General features: G+C 40.5%; 1 protein-coding gene across 1 annotated transcript in view; it reads right to left on the bottom strand.

Annotated features, from left to right (window-relative positions):
- The window catches only part of LOC138762446 (parathyroid hormone 2 receptor-like), a 96,107-nt gene that overhangs the window by 31,853 nt on the left and 42,766 nt on the right, over positions 1-21,488 (bottom strand). The window contains exons 7-10 of the mRNA XM_069936204.1: positions 11,320-11,473; positions 5,772-5,832; positions 4,201-4,267; positions 1,894-1,988 (exon numbers count right to left, since the gene is read on the bottom strand). Of these exons, the coding sequence (XP_069792305.1) occupies positions 1,894-1,988; positions 4,201-4,267; positions 5,772-5,832; positions 11,320-11,473 (377 nt within the window). The remainder of the gene's footprint in view (positions 1-1,893; positions 1,989-4,200; positions 4,268-5,771; positions 5,833-11,319; positions 11,474-21,488) is intronic.

Below are 21,488 nucleotides of genomic sequence, written 5' to 3'. Positions count from 1 at the left end.
ACTTTCAGGTTTTACTCATGGTTTTTGTTATTTGGTAGAACATATGTTTTGACCCTGTATTATTACCAAATTCACTGTGTTTTTGTTCTTTATTTTTTAGATATAATTTTGACTTCACTCTTTTGGATTCTAATATGACTTTCAGTCCCTTAGAGGTAGTATCCATGTAATATCGACTCCATAAATTTAACATTAAAAAATGGCTAGAGAATTCAACTTTTACACGAGTGTATACAGTATCAATGTTAAAGAGTAAAACATTTAATGATTTGGCAGTCAGTGAAGTTTGCTTGTGTTGAGTACTGACTTGTACCTGTTGCACGTTAAGTTTCTGCAGCATCACTTTTTGTAAGAGGGTGTATTGTAATCTAGCTTGTTTGAAGATGATTAATTCACCAAGCCAGACATGGGAATTTATACAGGAAGAAACTGAGCCATGTGTAAGATCTTCAATATATTACAGCTCCAGGAAGGAATGTTTCAGGTCTTAATCCATTTTATTTCTTTGGTGCAAACTAAGCATTCCTAAATATGAAGCTATTTCTAATAGTGTAAATACTTCACAGCATTTCAAGTAAATAAATGAATCTGTCCAAAATGTACTTCAACTGAAACACTTTCACGAACTGTATGCCATTAACTTTCACTTATCCAGGCAATTCAGAACTGAAAATAACTCAGTTGTGGCATTATCTCAACTTGGGTGTAAGACAGCAATGAATATCAGTTCAAGTTGACAGCTCATGACTGCATTTACTGTGAAGGAAAGGACTGCTTGGGGCCGGGGGTGGGGGGGGTAGGGGTTAGAGCAAAGTGGGGTATCTCACAATAATGTGATACAGTCAAGTAATTCTGCCACTCTCTGCCACCAAGATATTTTGTTAGTGTTATCAAATAGTCTTAACACATTTTCTTGTGAGGTGAGAAAAAGAAAGGGGGGTTCATGGTCAAACAGTGTTCTTTATGTAGAAAAGGCAAAGATACATAACTGACGTTTTGGGTTGGGCTCTTCATCAGGAAAAAATCAGCAAGGGTCCTAGCAAAAGAGGAGAGGGGGAGGGGGGTGGGTGACAATGCAGGAGATGATAGGTGGAGAAAGGAGGGAGGGGACAGCAGCAATGAGGGAGAAGGGGGGATGGTAGGACTGGGTTTGTGAAAAAAAATGGAAGGACAGGAATGGGGGAGGGAAAAGAAAAGGTGAGCAGGTTTAATGGAAAGCAGTAAAGTCAATATTTATGCCATGCAGCTGGACAGTGCCCAGACGGAAAATCAGGTGTTATTCCCCAAAAAACATTACTCATTATTTCTCCTGGCATCAGAAACATCTGAGGGGGTGGCTGGCCAATGCCCAATTAGAGATGCAGCATGTAAGAAGGAGAGGGGACTTCAGGTTGCTGGGACAATGGGACCAGCTCAAAGAATGGGTTTGAATCCCATGCTGTCTGTAAAGGAGTTTGTAAATTCTCCCCATGTCTGCATGGGTTTTTCCTGGGGACTCCAGTTTCATCCCCACCATTCAAAACGTTCCAGGAGTTGTAGGTTAATTGGGCAGTACGGGCCAAAATGGCCTATTACCGTGCTGTAAGTCTAATTTTAATTTTAAAATTTAATACATTTAAATTTAGAAAGATAGGGGAAAGTGTATCTGTTTTAATTAGAAAAAATATGATAATACTCGAGAGATTATCCTTGAGGGAATCAAATATTGAATCTATCTGTTTGGAGTTCAGAAACAAATTAATGAGCAGGAGTTTAAGAAATATCTGAAGGAAATTTATTGAAAAGAACCACCACTACCAAGATATTGATTAGTTTCAGCCATCCAATTACTAAGTGGAACAGTGGTTGTGTTTGTGTTCGGATAAAGATTAAGCTGACATTATCAAATGTTACCTGTATTGCTTCCTTACATCGTATCGCCCAGCATTGGTCTCTCGAAGCTTAGTTGCCAAAATACGAATGATATTTACAAAGAGAATAAAGTTTATCTGAAATGTATGAGATGGATTAATAGTTATTTTACTGTGCCAGTGTAAACATCTATCCAGGTATCATGTAGTTTGCATTTAACTGTGAATGCTTCTTTCACCTCTTCAGTTTTAGTCTCCTGTACTCAAGTTTTAATTCCTCTGCTGTTGGCCCAATTCTGCATCTGTTGAGGCCCTGAGCTCTGGAGTTTCCTGCCTTTACATTCTCTTTTTAAAATATTTTGGTTTTCAATCCAAAATTTTTCTGTTGTATCATGGCCAAAAATTGCGTTCAATAACACACTACATTTAAGGTGTTTTCCAAATGCGCAAAGGTACTAAGAAACCTTTATCTTTGTCCATTGATCCTAATAAATTTGCAGTCTATTTGCAGTCAGATTAGAGTGTGTTGTTACAGAAAGCAACATCCTGTTCTATTGATGAACTACAATACAGGTATCTGTTGGTCAGAATTTTGCATGCCTACTTGTAGTAATCAATGGCGAATTTGTTCATTTGTTTACTACAACATAGAAGGCAGCTATTTGGTTTATCAAATCCATGCCAGCTCCCAGAAAACCAATTCCATCATCCCATTTCCAATCACCTTTTTTTTCAGCCCTGCAATTTATTCTCTCTCTCATGGCCATAATCTCCTCTTTATTTCCTTGCCACCTACTGATGCCTTGCAGTAATTTGCAGGAGTCATTTAATCCACCATCATGTAATGTAAAGGAAAGAATGAAGACAAGTAGGTTTGCAAAATGAAATAAATTGTTTGTCTATGAAATCTTTAGATGTAAGCTTACTATTTTACAAAAAGCCTTTTTGCACACTGAAGTTACATTGGCTGAGTCAAAAACGATCGGTTGCTATAGAAATCTTGAGAACTGTGGCAAAGAAGAAATGCTAAACTTTGGTTTTGAAACCACTTTACAGAGTTAGTAAAGCTAATTTAATTGCCCAGCCTATCAGAATATGCTACAATGCTTTATGATGACCTCCTGCAGTACCTCATTGAGTGCTGATTCATTTCTTGCAACAAACAACTCACTATGACAATTAAAAACATTTCCTAACAAAAATGATTACAGTGAATGGGATAATTAGGTGTAACAATTTGTTACATTTCTCTGATGGATAAGAACCAGAAAAATGAGTGTTAGATTAACAAGACATATCAGAGTCAGAGAGAAATAGAGTTTTACATCAGGAAACGGGCTCTTCGACCCACGTTGTCCATGCCAACCATGTTATCTACCCAAGCTAGTTTCATTAACCCTGTAAATCTTTCCAATCTATGATCTGAGGTATTTGCCTCCAAAGATTCGTTGCTTATTCTAGTTCTACTGGAAGTAATGGTCACACTAATGGAGGCACAATTATTTTGTTCTGTCTTAATATTCTTTTCTACTGTAATTATGCATTATCACTTCATATATTTGCTACAGATTGTGCTAGAAAGAGCAATATATTTTAATACCTCATCATGAGGAAATACTAGCAATGAACAATCTTAGTATTCAAAGGTTTTGCACAATGGTGAACAATATGTTGTCAAACTAGAACAGACCAGCTGTACATGTCTCCTGATATATAAAGCACAAGCCAAATTTCTTCCAGCAGGTCGTTCAAAGGCGAAGTTAATGTGAATCTTATATTGCTTTCTCTTAATAGAGCAATGTTCTAATGATAATGATACTGAGTTTATTGTCATATACATTGTACAATGTACATAGACACTGAAATTCTTACCATAGCCAACAGGTACTTCACAAATAAAGAAAATAGTTGTAGATATTAAACTGTATTAAAGAGATAATAAATATGAAAGATAGATTGATAATTAATATTCACAGTTAATATAGCGCAAGAATAAAAGTGGTATTACAGTAGTGCAGACAATAATTTTTGTGGGTGTTGGCCATGATTAGTGTAACAAGGAGAGGTTTAAGAGCCTGAAAGCTCTTCAATAATAGCCCTCTATTAATTCCACAATTTGTAATGTAGTTAACCCAACTAGCCCTAATATTATGTTGCAGAACTGTGTGAAGAATGGCAACAATCACAGTAATTACAATGAATGAGTCGGTTTTAATTGGTTTTACACAAAACTTTAAAATAAATCTTTATTGCTGATTCTTTAAACTTTCAATGTTAGCTCTTTTAATCTAACTATATTTACTACTCCTTTCAATCAGAATCACAACCCAAAATCGTAGTGTGCACTTACCACGATAGCCATAACAACTGGTGTTTGATAAATCCAGTTAATGTTGTCCGTTTTTAGGTTCCAGCATCTTTGTTATAAAAATAAAGAAAATAATGTTAATACTGCTGCAACGTGAGTCTCTTGTTGTGAGTTCTGGTGGTTGTTGTTTGAATTTTTCTAATTCTGGAGCAAAAGCTTTGTGACTGACATTTCACACACAAGACAAAAACTTATGGTTAAAGCAAGGAAATAAAAGCATTTGAACATCTAAAGCAGCAAAAATATCAATATCAGGGCAACTAACTGTCCTCATAACACCAACTACATGGTCTTCACCAAATCTCCTTTCTTTTATTTCCAAATGCACTTTTTGTTTTACCAATTATCTTCTGCATACAGATTGGAGTCTGTACCTGCAGAATTTTCTTTTTGACTCCAATGTAGATTGACATTAATCAGACCGTAAGCATAATTTTTTCCAATTTACTGTGTTCCCGCAAGAATTTGGCCAGTTGGTAATGTTGTTGGCACACCTGTAACTTATTTTGGAGAAGTGATAATGTTAAATAACAGCCGAATATGGTAGAAAGAAAATGTCTGAGAAAGAAACAAAATCTCTCACATTGTCCCAATAACACTCAACATAAATGCAGTTACTTGCACCTCATCTTCAGGCTTCCAGACAATATTGGTTCAATCACTTCACAATTTTCATTATTTTAATTTCAGATTTCTACCACAAATAATATTTTCATTCAATGATTTCAGATGATAATCTGGTTTTCCCATTCGCAGCTCCAAACTAATCATTTAGAACCTTCCTTTACCTTGGATTATCCTTTTACATTTGCCAAAGAATCTCACACTTTAACATTAACTCTGTTTCTCTTTCCACAGATGCTGCTAGACCTGATGAGTGTTTACATAATTTTCATATTTTATTTCAGAGTTTTGGCATCTGCATTTTTTTTTATTTTCAAGAACAATTAAAGGTGCAAGGTAAATGCTAGCTTTCCCACTAATATCTATGTCTGATTTAAAAACTGAGGCCAACAGCAAGGCATATTTGTGGCTGAAAACATTGCCAGGATCTGATTAGTTTGGAGGACCTTGACAAATCTGTTTTAAAGAGTCAGATGCATTATTTAAGGAATATAATAATTTTTATTAAGATATTAGTAAGGTTTTTGACCTCAACATTTTTCATAATTTTTACATTTTAAGATTATGTCAATTAAAATGTATTATTACATATAGATGTGTATGTGTGTGTAAAAATAGACACATAGTCTGCACACATACACAGAGATAGACAGATAGATGGAGAGATAGATCTCGAGTGATGGCTATTCTTTTCATGCTCTTCTCTTGCACTTGAAAATGTAAAATTGATTATAAAATTTACAACAGGATTGTGAACCCCAGTGTTATAAAAAATATGGGATTTTTGAACCTATATTGAGTTCTATATTGCCTGCCTAAAGGAGCAGGCAATATTATGCCTTGTGGAGAAACTAGAAATAACAGATTTTATTCAGGCATTGGTGAACAAAGGAAAATGAAATTCTTCCAAATTCTTAATATTTTCTCACCTTTCATCATCCAAAATTGCTCGCACAATGGCCCAAGCCACAATAAAAACTGCTGGAACTCCTGGAATATAGAGAGGGCAATTTACTTATTAAGTTTACTTCACTATTAATTTTCCAAAGAATAATGAATATTGTGAAATATATGATCTTTTATGGCTCTGTCATTAACCATGCATTATTACAATAGAAAATTGAAACTGCTATTGAAAGACTTGATCAAACATTGTTAATTGACTGCATGCTGATCCCAAGTAAATTCTCCATTAAAACCTCTCATGGTCAACGACAGAAGAATTTCAAGTCTACATTATTTGTGTATTAAATTTAGAGCCATTTAGACCTTTAGTTCCATCTATGATTGATCAACTGGAGTGCTCATCAGTCTCTGCCAATAGATACTAATCTCCGACTTCACCCCTGCCTCCTCCCACCAAACTACTGAGCATCAAACATAGAAAATTACAGCATAGATCCTTTGATCCATAATGATGTGTGGACCTATGTAAACATACAAAGCAATCTAATCCTCCACTACCTTACACCCATTTTTCTTGTATTCATTTGCCTGTTTAAGAGTCTTTTAAGTGTCCCAATTGTGTCAGCCTCCACCACTACTGGCAATCCATCCCAGGCACTCACTACTCACTGTGTCAAAAAACTTACCCCGACGTCTCCCATCAACCTTCCACCCCTCAGTTAAACAGATGTCCTCTATCATTTGTTACTGTTGCCCTGAAAAAAAAGTGTTACTGTCCACCCTATTTATGCCTCTCATAATCTCGTATATCTCGAGTATGTCAACTCTCATTCTTTTTAACCTTGCCTCATAGACACGTTCTCCAATCCAGGCAACATCCTGCTAAATCTCTTCTACACCCTCTCCAAAACATTCTTCCTGTAATGAGGCACCAGAACTGAATACAAGTGCGGTCTAATCAGAGTTTTATAGAGTTGCAACATTACTTCATGGCTCTTGAATTCAATCCCCCAACTAATGAAGGGCAGCATACCATAAACCTTCTTAACAACCCTTTCAATCTGTGTGGCAACTTTGAGAGATCTATGGATTTTGTCCCCAAGGTCCCTTTGCTTCAGCACACTGTTAAGATTCCTGCCAATAATCATGGACTCAAGTTCAACTTTCCAAAGTGCATCACTTCATACTTACCTTTTGCCCAACCCTCCATCTTTTCTATATCCTGCTATAACCTACAACAACCTTCTGCACTATCCATAATACCTCCAACCTTCATGTCATCTTCAAACTTATTGACCCATCCTTCCACTTGTTCATCCAGGTCATTTATAAAAATAATGTAGAGCAGACACCCCAGAACAGATACCTGCAGAACTCCAATGATCACTGACTTCCTTCAATGACTACCCTCTGCTTTCTGCAGGCAAGCCAATCCTGAAAGGTTCAATATATCCCATGCCTCACAACTTACTGAATAAAACTACCATGGGGGACCTTGTCAAATGCCTTACTAAAATCCATATACACATCTATCGCCCTTCCTTCATCAATTTATTTTGTCACTTCCACCAAAAACACTCAATTAGACCTGTTAGGCATGACCTGCCATCACAAAGCCACATTGACTATCCCTGAGGAGATTATGCTTCATTGTATTGAAACAAGGATTGGAGGGAGCAGCTAACGCAGTGGAATGCTCTGAAATCTGGGACAGCAGAATTGTCTCTGATGACTACACCTACAAGAGGTGCATCCAGGTGCAGCTTCTTGGAAACTGGAGCTAGAGTTGGATGAAATTTAGATCATTCAGGAGGCAGAGGGCAGTGACAGAGAGGAGCTTCAGGGTGACAGTCAACCCCAAAAGTCAGGAGGCAGGTAGATGGGTGACTGTTAGGAGAGGGAAGGAGAATAGGCAAACAGTGTAGAGCACCCCTGAGGCTGTTCACCTCAACTATAAGTATTCCATTTTGGATACAGTTGAAGGAGATGATCTACCAGGGACAAGATGCAGTTGTCATGTTTCTGGCACAGAAAACTATGGTGATTAAGGACTCATTGGTTAGGCGAACAGATAGGAGGTTCAGTGAGTGACATCAAAGCTCTGGATGGTACGTTGCCTCCCAGGTGCTATGATCAGAGATATCTCTGATCGAGTTCACAGCATTCTGGAGGGGATTGTGTGCAGCCATATGTCGTGATCCACATTGGGATCAATGACATTGATAGGAGTAGGGATGAGGTCATGAAGAGGGAATATAGAGGGTTTAAGAAAGAAATTAAAAAGCAGGACCTCAAGGGTGGTAATCTCAGAATTGCTGCCTGTGCCATGTGCCATAGAGGGTAGGAATAGGAAGTTGTGGCAGATGAAGGTGTGGCTAAAGAGTTAGTGCAGGGGAAAGGGGTTCAGATTTGTGGATCATTGGGATCTCTTCTGGAGAAGGTCTGACTTATACAAAAAGGACAGGCTGTACTTGAACTGGAAAAGGACCAATATCCTGGCAGCCAGGTTTGCTAAAGATGTTGGGGAGGGTATAAACTAGTTTGGTAGGGGGATGGGAATCAGAATGTAAGTGCAGAGAATAGGGCAGAAGATCAAAAGCATGATGCCATGTGTTCTGAGTTTAAGAGGAAGGAAAGGCAGCAGACAAAACATAAATGTATTCAGTTAGAGGGTTTGAAATGTATTTATTTTAATGCTAGGAGTTTTATAAAGAAAGGAAATGAACTTAGAGGATAGATCAGTACGAAGAACTGTTATGTTGTGGCTGTAACAGAGACTTGGTTGGAGGAAGTGCAGGATTGATGATACAGGTACCGGGGTTTAGGTGTTTTAAAAGGAATACGATGGGAGGCCCCCAAATAGCTTTCAGGACACAAAGGAGCAGATAAGCAGGCAGATTTTGGAATGCTGCAGGAAACACAGAGTTGTTGTTATGGGAGACTTCAGCTTCCCTAATATTGACTGGCAACTCTTGATTGCAAGAGGGATAGATGGGGCAGAATTTGTCAGGTTTGTTCAAGAAGGATTCCTGACACAGTTTGTGGACCAGTTGATGAGAGGAGAGGCCATTAATTCTGGGTAATGAGCCTGGTCAGGTTGAGCATCTTGGTGAGAATGACAACTCCCTGAACTTAAGCAGAGCTGTGGATCAGGATGAAAGCAGACAAAATGGGAATGTGTTTAATACAGGAAAGGCTAATTATGATGGGATGAGACAGGAACTAGCGAGAGTAAATTAGAAATAGATTTTCAAGGGTGAAAGCACAGAACTAATGTGGAGGAAGTTTAGGGGATGGGAGAAGAGTAGAGGGTTAAGGGGGCATGGAGGGTTTAGTACTTTTTTTAAAGGAATATATATTTGCACAATAACAAGGGCCGATCGGCCTGTTCTGTGCTGTAATGTTCTACGTTCTATGTTCTAGGTAAATGCTTTTAAATCGTGTTCCAAAGAATCCTCTCCCATAATTTATCCACCACTGATGTTAGACTCACTGGTCTATAATTATAATTCCTAGGATACTCTCGCTTAAATTATTGAACAAAGGGACTACACTTGCTATTCTCCAGTCCTCCAGTACTTCTCCTGTGTCCAGGAAGAATGGAAAGATCATCAATGCTCGACCAATCTCTTCCCTCACATCCTGTAATATCTGTTTGCTCCCAGGGGCTTAACTATCCAATATCCAGCATTTCCTCTTTCTTTACCTCAATATGCTCCAGTACATTAGCCTGTTCTACACTGACCTCATATCCACCAAGGTCCGTCTCCCAGGTGAACACTGAAGCAAAGTATTCATTTAGGGATTCCCCTACCTCACCTGTGTCCAGGCATGTTCCCTTCTTTATCCCAAGTTGGTCCGACCCACACTCTCATCATTGTTTTGTTTTTCACTTAAATGTAGAAAACCTTAGGGCTTTCCTGAATCCTACTTCCTAAGGTCTTCTCATACTCCCTTCTCGCTCACCTATCCTTTTAACAAGATAAGAGCCATGGTACAACAGGAAACATATTAGCATGGGTGGAGCATTGGCTGATTGGCAGGAAGAAAGTCGGAATACAGGGATTATATTTTGGTTAGCTGCCTGTTGCTTGTGGTGTTCCACTGGGGTTAGTATTGGGGCCACTTCTTTTTATGTAATATATTACTAATTTGGATTATGGAATGAATGGCTTTGTGGACAAATTTGCATAGGATACGAAGGTAGGTAGAGGAGTAGGTAGTGTTCAGGAAACAGGAAGACTGCAGAAGGACTTGGACAGATTAGGAGAATGGGCAGAGAGGTGGCAAATGAGATACAGTGTCAGAAAATGTACAGTCATCCACTTAGGTAAAAAAGAATAAACAGGTAGACTATTTTTTTTTTAATGAGGAGAAAATTGGACTGAGAATCCTTATTCAGGAGAGCTTGAAGGTAAACTTGCAGGTTGAGTCAGCGGTGAAGAAGGCAAATGTAATGTTGGCATTTATTTCAAGAGGAATAGAATATAAGAGCAGGGATGTGATGTTGAGGTTTTATAAGGCACTAGTGAGAGGTAATTTGGAGTTTTGTGAGATGTTTTGGGCTCTTCATTTAAGAAAGGATGAGCTGTGTTGGAGAGGGCTCAGAGGAGATTCACAAAGATGATTCCGGGAATTAAAGGGTAATCATATGAGGGGGGTTTGACAGCTCTTGTCCTGTACTGGTTGAAATATAGTAGAAGAAGGGAGGTCTCATTTAAACATTTTAAATGTTGAAAAGCATGGACAGAGTAGATGTAGAAAGGTTGTTTGTCTTGGTGAGAGTGTCTAGGACAAGAGGATTGAAGGCTATTCGCTTAGAACAGAGATGCAGAGGAATTTCTTCAGGCAGGGGGTAGTAAATCTGTGGAATTTGTTGCCACAGGTGGTTGTGGAGGCCAGCTCATCAGGTGTATTTATTAGCCAGGGCATCAAAAGTTATGGGGAGATGGCCAGACAGAGGGGCTGAGTGGGAAAATGGATCAACTCATGATTGAATGTTGGGGTAGACTCGATAGGCTGAATAACCTATTTCTGCTCCTATGTCTTATGATGTTATGGTCTTTTTTTAAGATCCTTCCTGGCTACCATATAATTCTCATGAGCCCTTCCTGACTTTTGTTTCCTAAACCTGATATATATACTTCCTTCCTCCTTCTGACTAGTTGCCTCACCTCTCTTGTCAATGATGTCTCCTTCACTCTACCATCCTTTCCTTGTCTTATCGGGACAAACCTATGCATGTGATCCCTAAACATCCTTTACATTTCTGTTCCTAATTTACTCTCCCAAGTTCTGGCCTTATCCCATGATAATTAGCCATTTTCCAAATAAACACTTTACCATTTTATCCACTCCTACTCTTGTCCATTGCTCTGCTAGAGGTTGGGGAGTTGTTGTCATTGCCTCCAAAATGCTCACCAACCAAGAAGTTCGCGCTTGCCAATGGGGATTAAGTGAATTCTCCTGAAGAAACTTTAAGGTATGAGATGGGCAATATTTTCCTCAATTTCCCTCTATTATTTTATGTCCTTAATTGACTTATGTAAAAAGAAAATGTTAGCATCTTACCCCATCCAATGAAGGTGAAACTCCATAGATATTTTCTGTCGGACAGAAAGGCCATCAGTATGAGACAATGCAAGTATAGACCCTCGACTAGAATCCAGTAGTAGTTGGTAATCAAGAAGTAGAGAAACAATGTTACAGCAATCTTGCATCCCACCTGTTACATAAACATAGGTGGAATTAGAGAAAAAAAGCATCTCCATGCAGTGACAATAAATTGCAAAGCCAGTTGGAGTCTAAACACAATGTGCTAGAGGACCTCATTGGGATGTGCAGCATCAACAGGAGAAGACAACATTTCAGACTAGACCTATTCATCAAAACTGAGGATTTGGAGGAGAAGCTAGTATAAAGAAGAAGGCTGGGTGGGAGGGTTTGGACAGGGGCCCATGTAGGACTGGGTGAATCTGGGACAGGAAAAGTATGGCAGCAGGTTAGTAGATGCCAGATAAAGAGAGAGAAAAGAGAAACAGAGGGGTCAGGTGGAGTGGGTGCTGAGAAGGCAAACGCCACCAGTCTTGGAATCTGATAAGAACAGAAGGTTACAAGATATCACTATATTTATAAAGAGAGCCAGGTGGATCCAAAATGGAGGGGGGAGGAAGAGCGGAAGAATCCAGTGAAGGAGATGGGAGTGGAAGGGGATGGGACCAAAGAGGAGGGGTGGATATGAATGGGAATGGAGCTGGGTAGGGGGAGTTGGTAGAAAAGGGACAAGGAAGGTGGAGGAAGGGGAGGGGAAAGCAAGAAGAAGAGAGGAGCAAATTCTATGTAACTATCATTGACTGCCTAGGCGGAATAGTTGTTGCTCCAGTTTACATTGTGCCTCTGCCAGTAAAGATGACCCAGGACAGACAGGTTGATGTGGGGATGTGAAAGGATGTTGAACCAGAAGCTCAGGATGGCCATTGTGGACAGAATGTAGATGCTCTACATGGCCTCCAAGTCTGCGATTGGTCTCAGTGCTGAAGAGGGAGGCCAGATTGGGAGCACCAACTGCAGTAGCTGAGATTGAAGGAGATTCAGGTGAATCTTTGCCTCATGTGGAAATGGTGTTTAGGACCCTGGATGGTGTTGAGGGAGGAGGTACAAGAGCAAATGTTGGACTTCCAGCAGTTGCAAGGTAAAGTGCCAGGAGTCATGGAGAGACAGGAGGGAAGGGAAGAGCAGACAGGAGGATCACTGAGAGAGCAATCCCTGTGGAAGGTGGAAAGGGGTGGTAAAGTTTAGTTGCAGCAGGCAGAAATAACAGAAATGTGCTGAATACGAAGGCTGGTGGGATGAAAGGTGCAGATCAGGGGAACCCTATCATCAATCTGTTTTAAAGAGGTGGGGGCAGTGTGCTGAGAGCAGAACTCCAAAAGCTAGAAAAGCTGTATTGACCATGGTAGAGGGGAAGTCAAGTTCCCTGAGAATGGAGGGTATTTCAAATGTCCCGGAATGGAAGGCCTCATCTTGAAAGCAGATGAGATGGAGGTGGAGAATCTGAGAGAAAGTGTTGGCACCCTTCCAAAAGACAGACTGGGAGGAGTTGAAGTCAAGGTAGTTGTGGGAGTCAATGGATTTGTTGCGAATATCAATCTGTACCTTGTCTCTTGAAATAAAGGGGAGAAAAGTGTCAGAAATTATACAATTGAATCTTAGGGTGGGATGGAGTTTAATAGCAAAGGCAATAAAATTGACAAGTTCTGCATGGGTGCAGGAAATAGCCTCAATGCAGTCTTCAATGTGATGGAAGAAGGGTTGGGATGGTGCTGGGGTAGGTTTGAACAACAACTCTTCCATGCAAGCAACAAAAATGAAAATATACCTGTGTAAGTCCCCATGACTATGTCTTTGATTTGAAGGAGAGGTTTCAAAATAGGTTATTAAAGATGAGATCAAGTTCTGTCAGACGGATGATGTGATGGTGGAGGAAAACAAGTCAGAACGTTGTTGAACCAGGAAGAAGTGGAGGGCTTTGAGACTTTCCTAATGGGGGTTTGGAAGTGTCCAGAGACTAGACATCCATGGAGATGGAGACCAGGGAATTAGAAATTGTCAAAGTGGTGAAGGGCATGGGAGGTATCATGGATGTAGGTGGGAAGGGACGGAACAAGGGGGGAAAGGATGGAGTGGAAATATGAGAAAGGTTCGGTGGGGCAAGAGATGGTGGAGACAATGGGTATGTCACTGGATTCTTTCACTCTCTCCCTCTCCCCATCCCTCTCCTTGGTCTCTTTATCGTCACTTTCTCTTTTTATCATATTCCAGCACTGGCAAACTTTGTTTTTTAATCACACACTCCACCCTGTGATGCATCTTCCTTCAGCTGACCTTTCTGCTTTTCTTGCCTCTTTCTCCCTTTGTCTGGCATCTGCCAATCCACTGACTCTAGCCAATATGCTTCCTCTCTCCCTTGTTCACCAATTCCACATGGGACTCTTATCCTGCTCCTGTTCTCTTTACATTGGCTTCCCTTCTCCATGTTCCCTGTCATGAGGAAGGGTTCCAACCCAAAACATTGACCATTCTTCCTCTCCCAATATATTCTTCAACCCACTGAATTCCCTCAGCAGATTGTTTAGCTTCAGATTCCATGTTATTGCAATCTCCTGAATGTAGCCAGCCTTGTGCGTTTGGTTTAAGTATTTGTTGTGTCCACAGAACAACTGACAGCTTAAAGTAGAAAGGAAGTTATCAAAGCATATATTTTTACCTCCTATGGACACTGTGAGACCTGCTGAGTTCCTCCCGCATTTCTGTGTTTTCATTAACAGAGCTTCTGGCACACTTAGATATATTGGAAATGGTGTGGCGGCCCGCAATTGCTGACAACAAGCTGGCGGGGGTAAAAGCTGGAGCAGCATCAGACCAACAGCCCTAAAATGGCGTTGGTCAAGCTGCCCAGCTAACTCAGCAGAAACAGGCTGGGGAAGAAGGGCATTCATATACATAGATGTTCCCGCCCGCTATTATTCATATGGCTGATTCAGTCAATCAGCAAAAACGGTGGGAATTTGAACAGTATAAAAGCAGCTTTTCCAGCCCTAATAAAAGATTGAGTTTAACCTGCCACACTGTGTGTTTGTGTGTTTCTTTGTAGCAGTTGGCTACAATAGTTCTGGAAAAATAATTCATGCTCAAGCTGAATGAAGTCGATCTATTATTTCTCTCTATCTGGAGAAGATGGAGGTGGCCGAACCTGGAGCCACAATATTACATGTGTTATTTTTTTTTTAGCATAGTGATGTAAATGAGTAACAGATTATTCTTTGAAGCCAATTTTGAGCAACCTCACCTCTGAGGGGTTGTTTAGGAAGGGGTAGATTCCTTCCCCTGTAAGCATTAATGAAATGATCCAACAAATGTTTAGTCATGTTTATAGATGGGTTTTGACCCAAAACATCGACATGTTTGTGGTCTTCCACAGATACTGCCTGACCCATCGAGTTCCTCCAACATTTTCTGTGTTGCTGTATTTTTTGTATAATTTCAGAATTCCTAAATATTACCTTATGATCACAATGAGTTCCAAACCTATATACATAATGAATCGCTTTGTATTTATCAGTTATTTTATCATTAATCCATATATAAGTGATATTTCAGGCTTCAGCTAATTGGGAATTATTCAGCACACACATCCAGTTTTTAAATTTTACCAGCCTTGTTATGATGGAGTTCCAAAATATTTGAAAAGTTTTAATGTAGAAAAAGCTTTTTCATTCTGTGAAAAGTCATCATCACACATTCTAAAGGGCAAGTATCAACAGGGACAGACATATATGATGCCCTTCGATTTCTAATCAATTACCTCAACTTGAAAATATACAGTTTGTGTTTACTAGCCCAAAGTTCTGGAACTGGCTGAAGAATAAAGTTTGCTTGTGCCTTCTCAGTGCAGCTGCAGATGTGCATTAAATTGGACCTTACTATCATTGCCCTAACCCCAAAAGTTTGTTTTGAAATTGAATAGGGCGAAATGTACCTTTTGGCAAGATTCATAGACTTAATTTAATTTAATTTAGAGATACAGAATGGTAATAGGCCCTTCTGGCCCACGAGCCTGTGTTTCCTTAATACACCCATCTGACCAATTACTCTATAACCCCATACGTCATTGGAATGTGGGAGGAAACTGGGGCACCCAGAGGAAACCCGCATGGTCATGGAGTGAATGTATAAACTCATTGCAGACAGTGGTAGATTCGAACATGATGCTGTAATAGTGTTGTGCTTCACTAACCATGCCGCCCTAACCTTGTTGCTTGGATCTTCTGTTGCAGCTATTCTATTTACAACTCTTCAATTCATAGAAAATCCCATACCAGCAGTACTCATACATGTTGGCAGGCTGCTCTTGTGGTAGAACACACTTATTGTACCTGGTAAACAAGTTGCTGAGGTAAACAAGAAGTCTGCAAATGCTGGAACACTGGAGTAATACACAAAGGAAGTGCTGGAAGAACTCGAAGATTTTTGGCTTGAAATATCGACTGTCCATTGCTTTCCATAGATGCTGCCTTGCCTGCTGAGTTTCTTGGATGGCCAACTTTGGTAGGTCCATAACCATCAGCTTCAATCTCTACCCACTTACAAGTTTGTATCCTTTCCCAGGTTCTCTACGTGGCCCTTTGCCAATCTGCCTTCAGGCCTGAACTCATCTACCTTGTAGCAAATGCACTGCTGGCCCTTCCCACTCCAGGTCTGACCTCCCCACTAACTCCCAACCTCTTACCAACCAGCTCTCACCTCCATCCTACAACATCTAAACTCTAGTGAGTACAGTTCCAGAGTCATCAAATGCTTCTCATAATAATTTTTCATTCCAGGGATGATTATAGTGAACCTCCTCTAGACCCTCTCCAACTCAATTTTCCTTAGATCTTGAGCCCAAAACTACTCCCGATGCTCCAAGTGCAGTCTGACAAATGCCTTTGTAAGCCTCAACATTGCCTTCCTTTCCAGCAAGTTAACCTTAAGGAGAATCTTGCACAATGACTCCTGTCCATCTTCATCTCTGATTTCTGAATTTTTTGCCCATTTAGAAAATAGTCTACATCTTTAAACTTTTAACCATAGTGGATGAACATAAACTTTACACTGTAGTCCATCTGCCATTTCTTTGCCCAATCTCCTAACCTGTCTAAGACCTCTTCAGACTCAATGCTTCCTCAATGCTACCTGTCCCTATTCCTATCTTTGTTTCATCTACAAACTTGGCCACAAAGCCATCAATTCCATCATTAAAATCATTGCATACAATGTGAAAAGAAGTGTCCCAGGAATGAGCTCTGTGCAAAACCACTGGTCACCGGCAGCCAATCAGAAAATGCCCCTTTTAACCCCTTTCTCTGCTTGCTGCCAGTCAGCCAATTGTCTATCCAAGCTAATATCTTTCCATGGGTGCTTATCTTGTTTAGTAGCACCTAGTCCAAGGCCTTCTGAAAATCCAAGTGAACGACTTTCACAGCCCCTTCTTTGTCTGCCCTTCCTATTATCTCCACAAAGAGTTCCAATAGGTTTGTCAAGCAAGATTTCCCCTTTAGGAAACAATTGTAGACTTCTGCCAATTTTATCATGTGCCTCCAAGTGTCTTGAAGCTTCATCCTCGACAATAGATTCCAGCACATCTAGCTGAAGTCAGACTAACTGGCCTCTAATTTTCTCTCTCCCTTCTAAAAGAGTAGAGTTATATTTGGATCTTTCCAGTCCTCCAGACAATTCTGGAATCCAGCAATTCTTTAATAATCACTATAAAAGCCTCCACAATCTCCTCAGCTACTTCTTTAAGAACCCTGGTGTAGTCCATCTAGTCCAGGTGATATATCCACTTTCAAACTTTTAACTTTTCCAGCACCTCTGCCTTAGCAACAGCGACTACATTCATTGATGCCTTTTGCCACTATCCAACATCTGGCATTCTGCTGGCATCTTCCATAGTGAAAATCAATGAAAATATTTATTGAGTTCACTCACCACTTCTTTGTTTCCCATTACTTTTTGCAGAGGTCCTATGCTCACCCTTCTCCAAAGGTAGAGCTTCTAACAAGATCTGAATTTCCTCAGCCTACTCTTAGTGTATCGTGCCGAAAGCCTCGGACCTGATGTTCAGGCTGGCTTGCACTTGTGGTGATGAAGGGAAAAGAAGACATTTATACCAAAGAAAGCAATTACCTTTCTTACAGAGGAGTAAATAGAATGGAAGCTAAACAAAGACAAAGGGAGACAGATATGGTGAAGTAGGAATTGAAATACAAGTAAATAGAAAACCATTATTAGTGCAGATCCATAACTATGCATGTGATAAAGGGCAGATACCTGTAGCTAATAATATAAATTTAGAAGCAACCTAGACAATGCTTTGACTGGACAAATCAGAAGGATGAACTATACCTAAAGGAACCTTGTTATTTTGGTCAGAAGGTGTCACTCACAGCCCTAGAAATATTTTGTTCACACATTTAGATTTTCACCTCTCTCCTCAGGATTTCATGTTCTGGTTTGCTTCATGCAGAAAGTCAAGGATCAAATTGTGGGAATAAATGGAAGAGCAACAGTTCCACTGCCCCATGGGATAGCCGTCCTTTGGAAACTGAAAGCCATCCTCCAAGCATCAATGGAAGATCATTGGAATTTTCAAGGAGCATGGCAGCAGTTTGGAGGACCAGTTCAATGTAAGGTTGAGAAAGCCTCAGCTTTCTGCTAAGATATAAGATATTTCACAATTGAAGGATTAGAATGGAAAAATGTTTATGTCACAAGTGTTTACCCATGAATGAACCCATTTCCATGGATCTCTGTCTGTCACCCCATTTTAATATCCCATTGATTATATTTAACCAGAAATCCACCAGAAGTACCATGGTTGTGGTTTAACATTGATGCACCAGTCACTAGATTCCAACAAGTGACCTTATTGCAGTTAAAACATTTTACACTCAAGTGATTGTCTGGGTTTCCAGGGTTGTACCATGAGGTCACCTCTCCAAATCCCAGCCACATCCTCCCTTACTTTCACTACAGGCACTCTTGAGTACTGCCAGTGAAGTCGTCTTCTCAACAGAGGGAAGTTTAAGATCATTTTCCCACAGCCAAAAAGAATATTCATCACTTGATTGTGAGTATATATTCTATAGTATAATTTGGGATACTTTTTAAAAAATAAGTAGTTTCTCTGAATGCCTTTCCCTATTGATAGGATATTTCAAGATCTGAACAATCCCAGCTCAATTCTGCAGTCAAGCACAATTTTTATATCGCACATCTTTCTCATAAAGAACAGTAACCTCTATCACCCTCTCTTACATTAGAGCATGAATTGACACCCACTGATTTGCTTGTTCTGTCTCATTATATTATGCACTCTTTTGAAATGTTTGAATGTCTTTCTTTTGTAAGAGCTTAATGCCAAGGCAATGGATTGAATAAAATTTTTAATTATTAATGGATTTGCTGATGGGTAGCTATAATAATGAAATGATAGTACTTCACTTGTATGACATTTTGGTACTTGGTCTGTATTGCATCTGCCTGCTACATCTAAATAAAATATATGAATCACAAAATGCACTCTTTCCCATTAAAATGCTTTTACCCATTTTATGTCCACTTTATACAGTCAACAATAGCCAAACAAATTCCAGAGACTTGAATATGCATTTGTTCCATACAAAGAGGAACATTGGGATAATCATGACAGGCATTCGAATTTCAACTGGTTCTGTGGCAAGTTGCAAATGTGTATTTGATAGGAAACCCCGGAAACACTTAGCGCAGACAACTGACCTGCTGACCATTTGGTACCTCGCCAGCTGTATAAAAAAAAATGCCTAACATGATTCCCCTAGACTTCCTGTCCTTCAAATGTGCAAGTCCCTGGAATAAGCTTGGCAATTGTTGTGTGTACAAGATAGATATAAATTGATGAAAGTCTAACTAGTGGTTTATGCAAGTCTTGCATATATTTAATGTTTCAGTATTTGGAGCATGCTGCGTGGATAACAAATATCAATAGGCCATGAAGTGCCCAGTCCTGATGCAACTGATCTCTGGGAATGGAACAACAACAAAATGTATTTTTCTATGCACTTTCACAGACCCAAAAAAAAAAGTAATACTGTATCAATAATTTCAATTTGTTGTGGTTGAGATAAACCACCGACCCTTCACCAGAATCATTGTGGGGCCCATCCTTTTCACATTAATATTTCTTTCTCAAAGAGCTTGGGTGATATTGGTGCCAGAGAAAGATAAAGTTCCCACATGCTCCAGCTAGGAAATAAAGTTGCATCAGTGTTGCTCCTAATTGTGATGTTCCAGGTCAGAGCCATTGTCTTGGTGGAATCCAAGTTCTGGTACATTGTCTTGGTGGAATCCAAGTTCTGGTACATTGTCTTGGTGGAATCCAAGTTCTGGTACATTGTCTTGGTGGAATCCAAGTTCTGGTACATTGTCTTGGTGGAATCCAAGTTCTGGTACATTGTCTTGGTGGAATCCAAGTTCTGGTACATTGTCTTGGTGGAATCCAAGTTCTGGTACATTGTCTTGGTGGAATCCAAGTTCTGGTACATTGTCTTGGTGGAATCCAAGTTCTGGTACATTGTCTTGGTGGAATCCAAGTTCTGGTATGTTGTCAGTGCCCTGTACACTGCTACCACAGCCAAAGTAAGCTCCTTGGTGGAAAATCCTCCAATGAAGCATAAGTACCAACAATTCTGGCATTTCCTCCTCAGTTCCCTGAAACTCACTCAGTACAAGTGTGCCGTCCACATCCTGAATATGCAAGGCCTGGGCGATAGAAACCCCTCTGAGCTCATGCATGAAAAGGTGGCTTTAGCAGATGGGCATACAAACTCTTTCTTGTTTGAGGCCCTGTTCCTCCCCAAGCTACCAGTGCACATTTCCTCGGCAAATATCAGGCATGGATTTCAGCGCCCCACACCTGGTATCCAAGGAAGCAGGCAGACTTTACCGCAACCCGCAGCAGATCTCGATATGTGTACAACTGATCTACACTGTCGGAACCTTTGGCTCAGCCCCTGTTCTAGGGGTTTTCCCTCCGTCAGTTCCATCAGCAGTAGCCGTGGCCCAACCGCAACGTAATGAACACACAGACAAATGGAGCGATTACTGTTTCTACCACCACAGATGGGGCCACAACACCTGGCAGTGTGCCCCTCCATACTTTTACCCCAATGCCAAGTCGAGCCGGTGACAGGAAATGAGCATGCCGGCCATCGATAGTGGCCTCGGCAGTTGGCACACATAAAGGCCTACTCTACAAAAGAGACCAGGGGACAAGGAGGGAGTTCCTAGTCAACAAGGGTGCAGAGATAAGCCTCATCCTGCTGACATACTTCCAGCTCAAGTACAATCCCAAGTGCCTCCCCCTACATGCAGCTAATGGCTTCACCATTCCAAACAGGCATAAATCCATACTGCAGGAACTGGTTTCCATTGGAAGTGTACAATTGCGCCCGTTGGGAAAGCTCTACTCGGAGCCAGTTTCCTCCAGGCACATGAGCTCTTGGTAGACATGAACAGATGCTGTTTGGTCAACGCTATCACATTTCAGTCATACCCCCTCACACTTCGGCAATGTTCCTTTTTGCCATTGGGCATCCATGCTCTAGACCGCAATGAATATGCCCTTTTAGTGGCCAATTTCCATGATGCTAAACCAACACTTGGCATGGAGCACCACATCGAAACCAACAGATCCCAATGGCACGGTGCCTCCCACAGGACAAACTCTCCAAGCCAAGACCAAGTTTGCTGCCATGGAAGAGTTGGGTATCATCCACTATTCAAACAGCTCCTGGACGTCCCCACTGCACATGGTCCAGAAGAATTTTGGTGGTTGGCATCCTTGTGGTGACTATAGACAACTCAATGATGTCACAGTCCCAGATAGATACCCCATCCCACACCTCCAAGATTTCATTACATGGGTCCAGGGTTGCTGAATTTTCTTGAGGGTGGACCTCGGCAAGGGGTACCATTAGGTTCTAGTGCATCCTAACGATATCCCAAAACAGTCATTATTACACTTTCAGCCTTTATGAATTTCTTCGGATGTCTTATGGATTAAAGAACGCAGCCCAGACATTTCAGCGTCTCATGAACGTGGTTGGCAGGGATCTTTATTTCATCTTCGTCTATCTGTGTGACATCCTCATCACCAGCCC

This window comes from Narcine bancroftii, chromosome 4, assembly GCF_036971445.1.
Source record: "Narcine bancroftii isolate sNarBan1 chromosome 4, sNarBan1.hap1, whole genome shotgun sequence".
Lineage (NCBI taxonomy): Eukaryota > Metazoa > Chordata > Chondrichthyes > Torpediniformes > Narcinidae > Narcine > Narcine bancroftii.
Note: the sequence above shows the minus strand (reverse complement) of the source record. Positions and strands in the feature narration are given on the sequence as shown.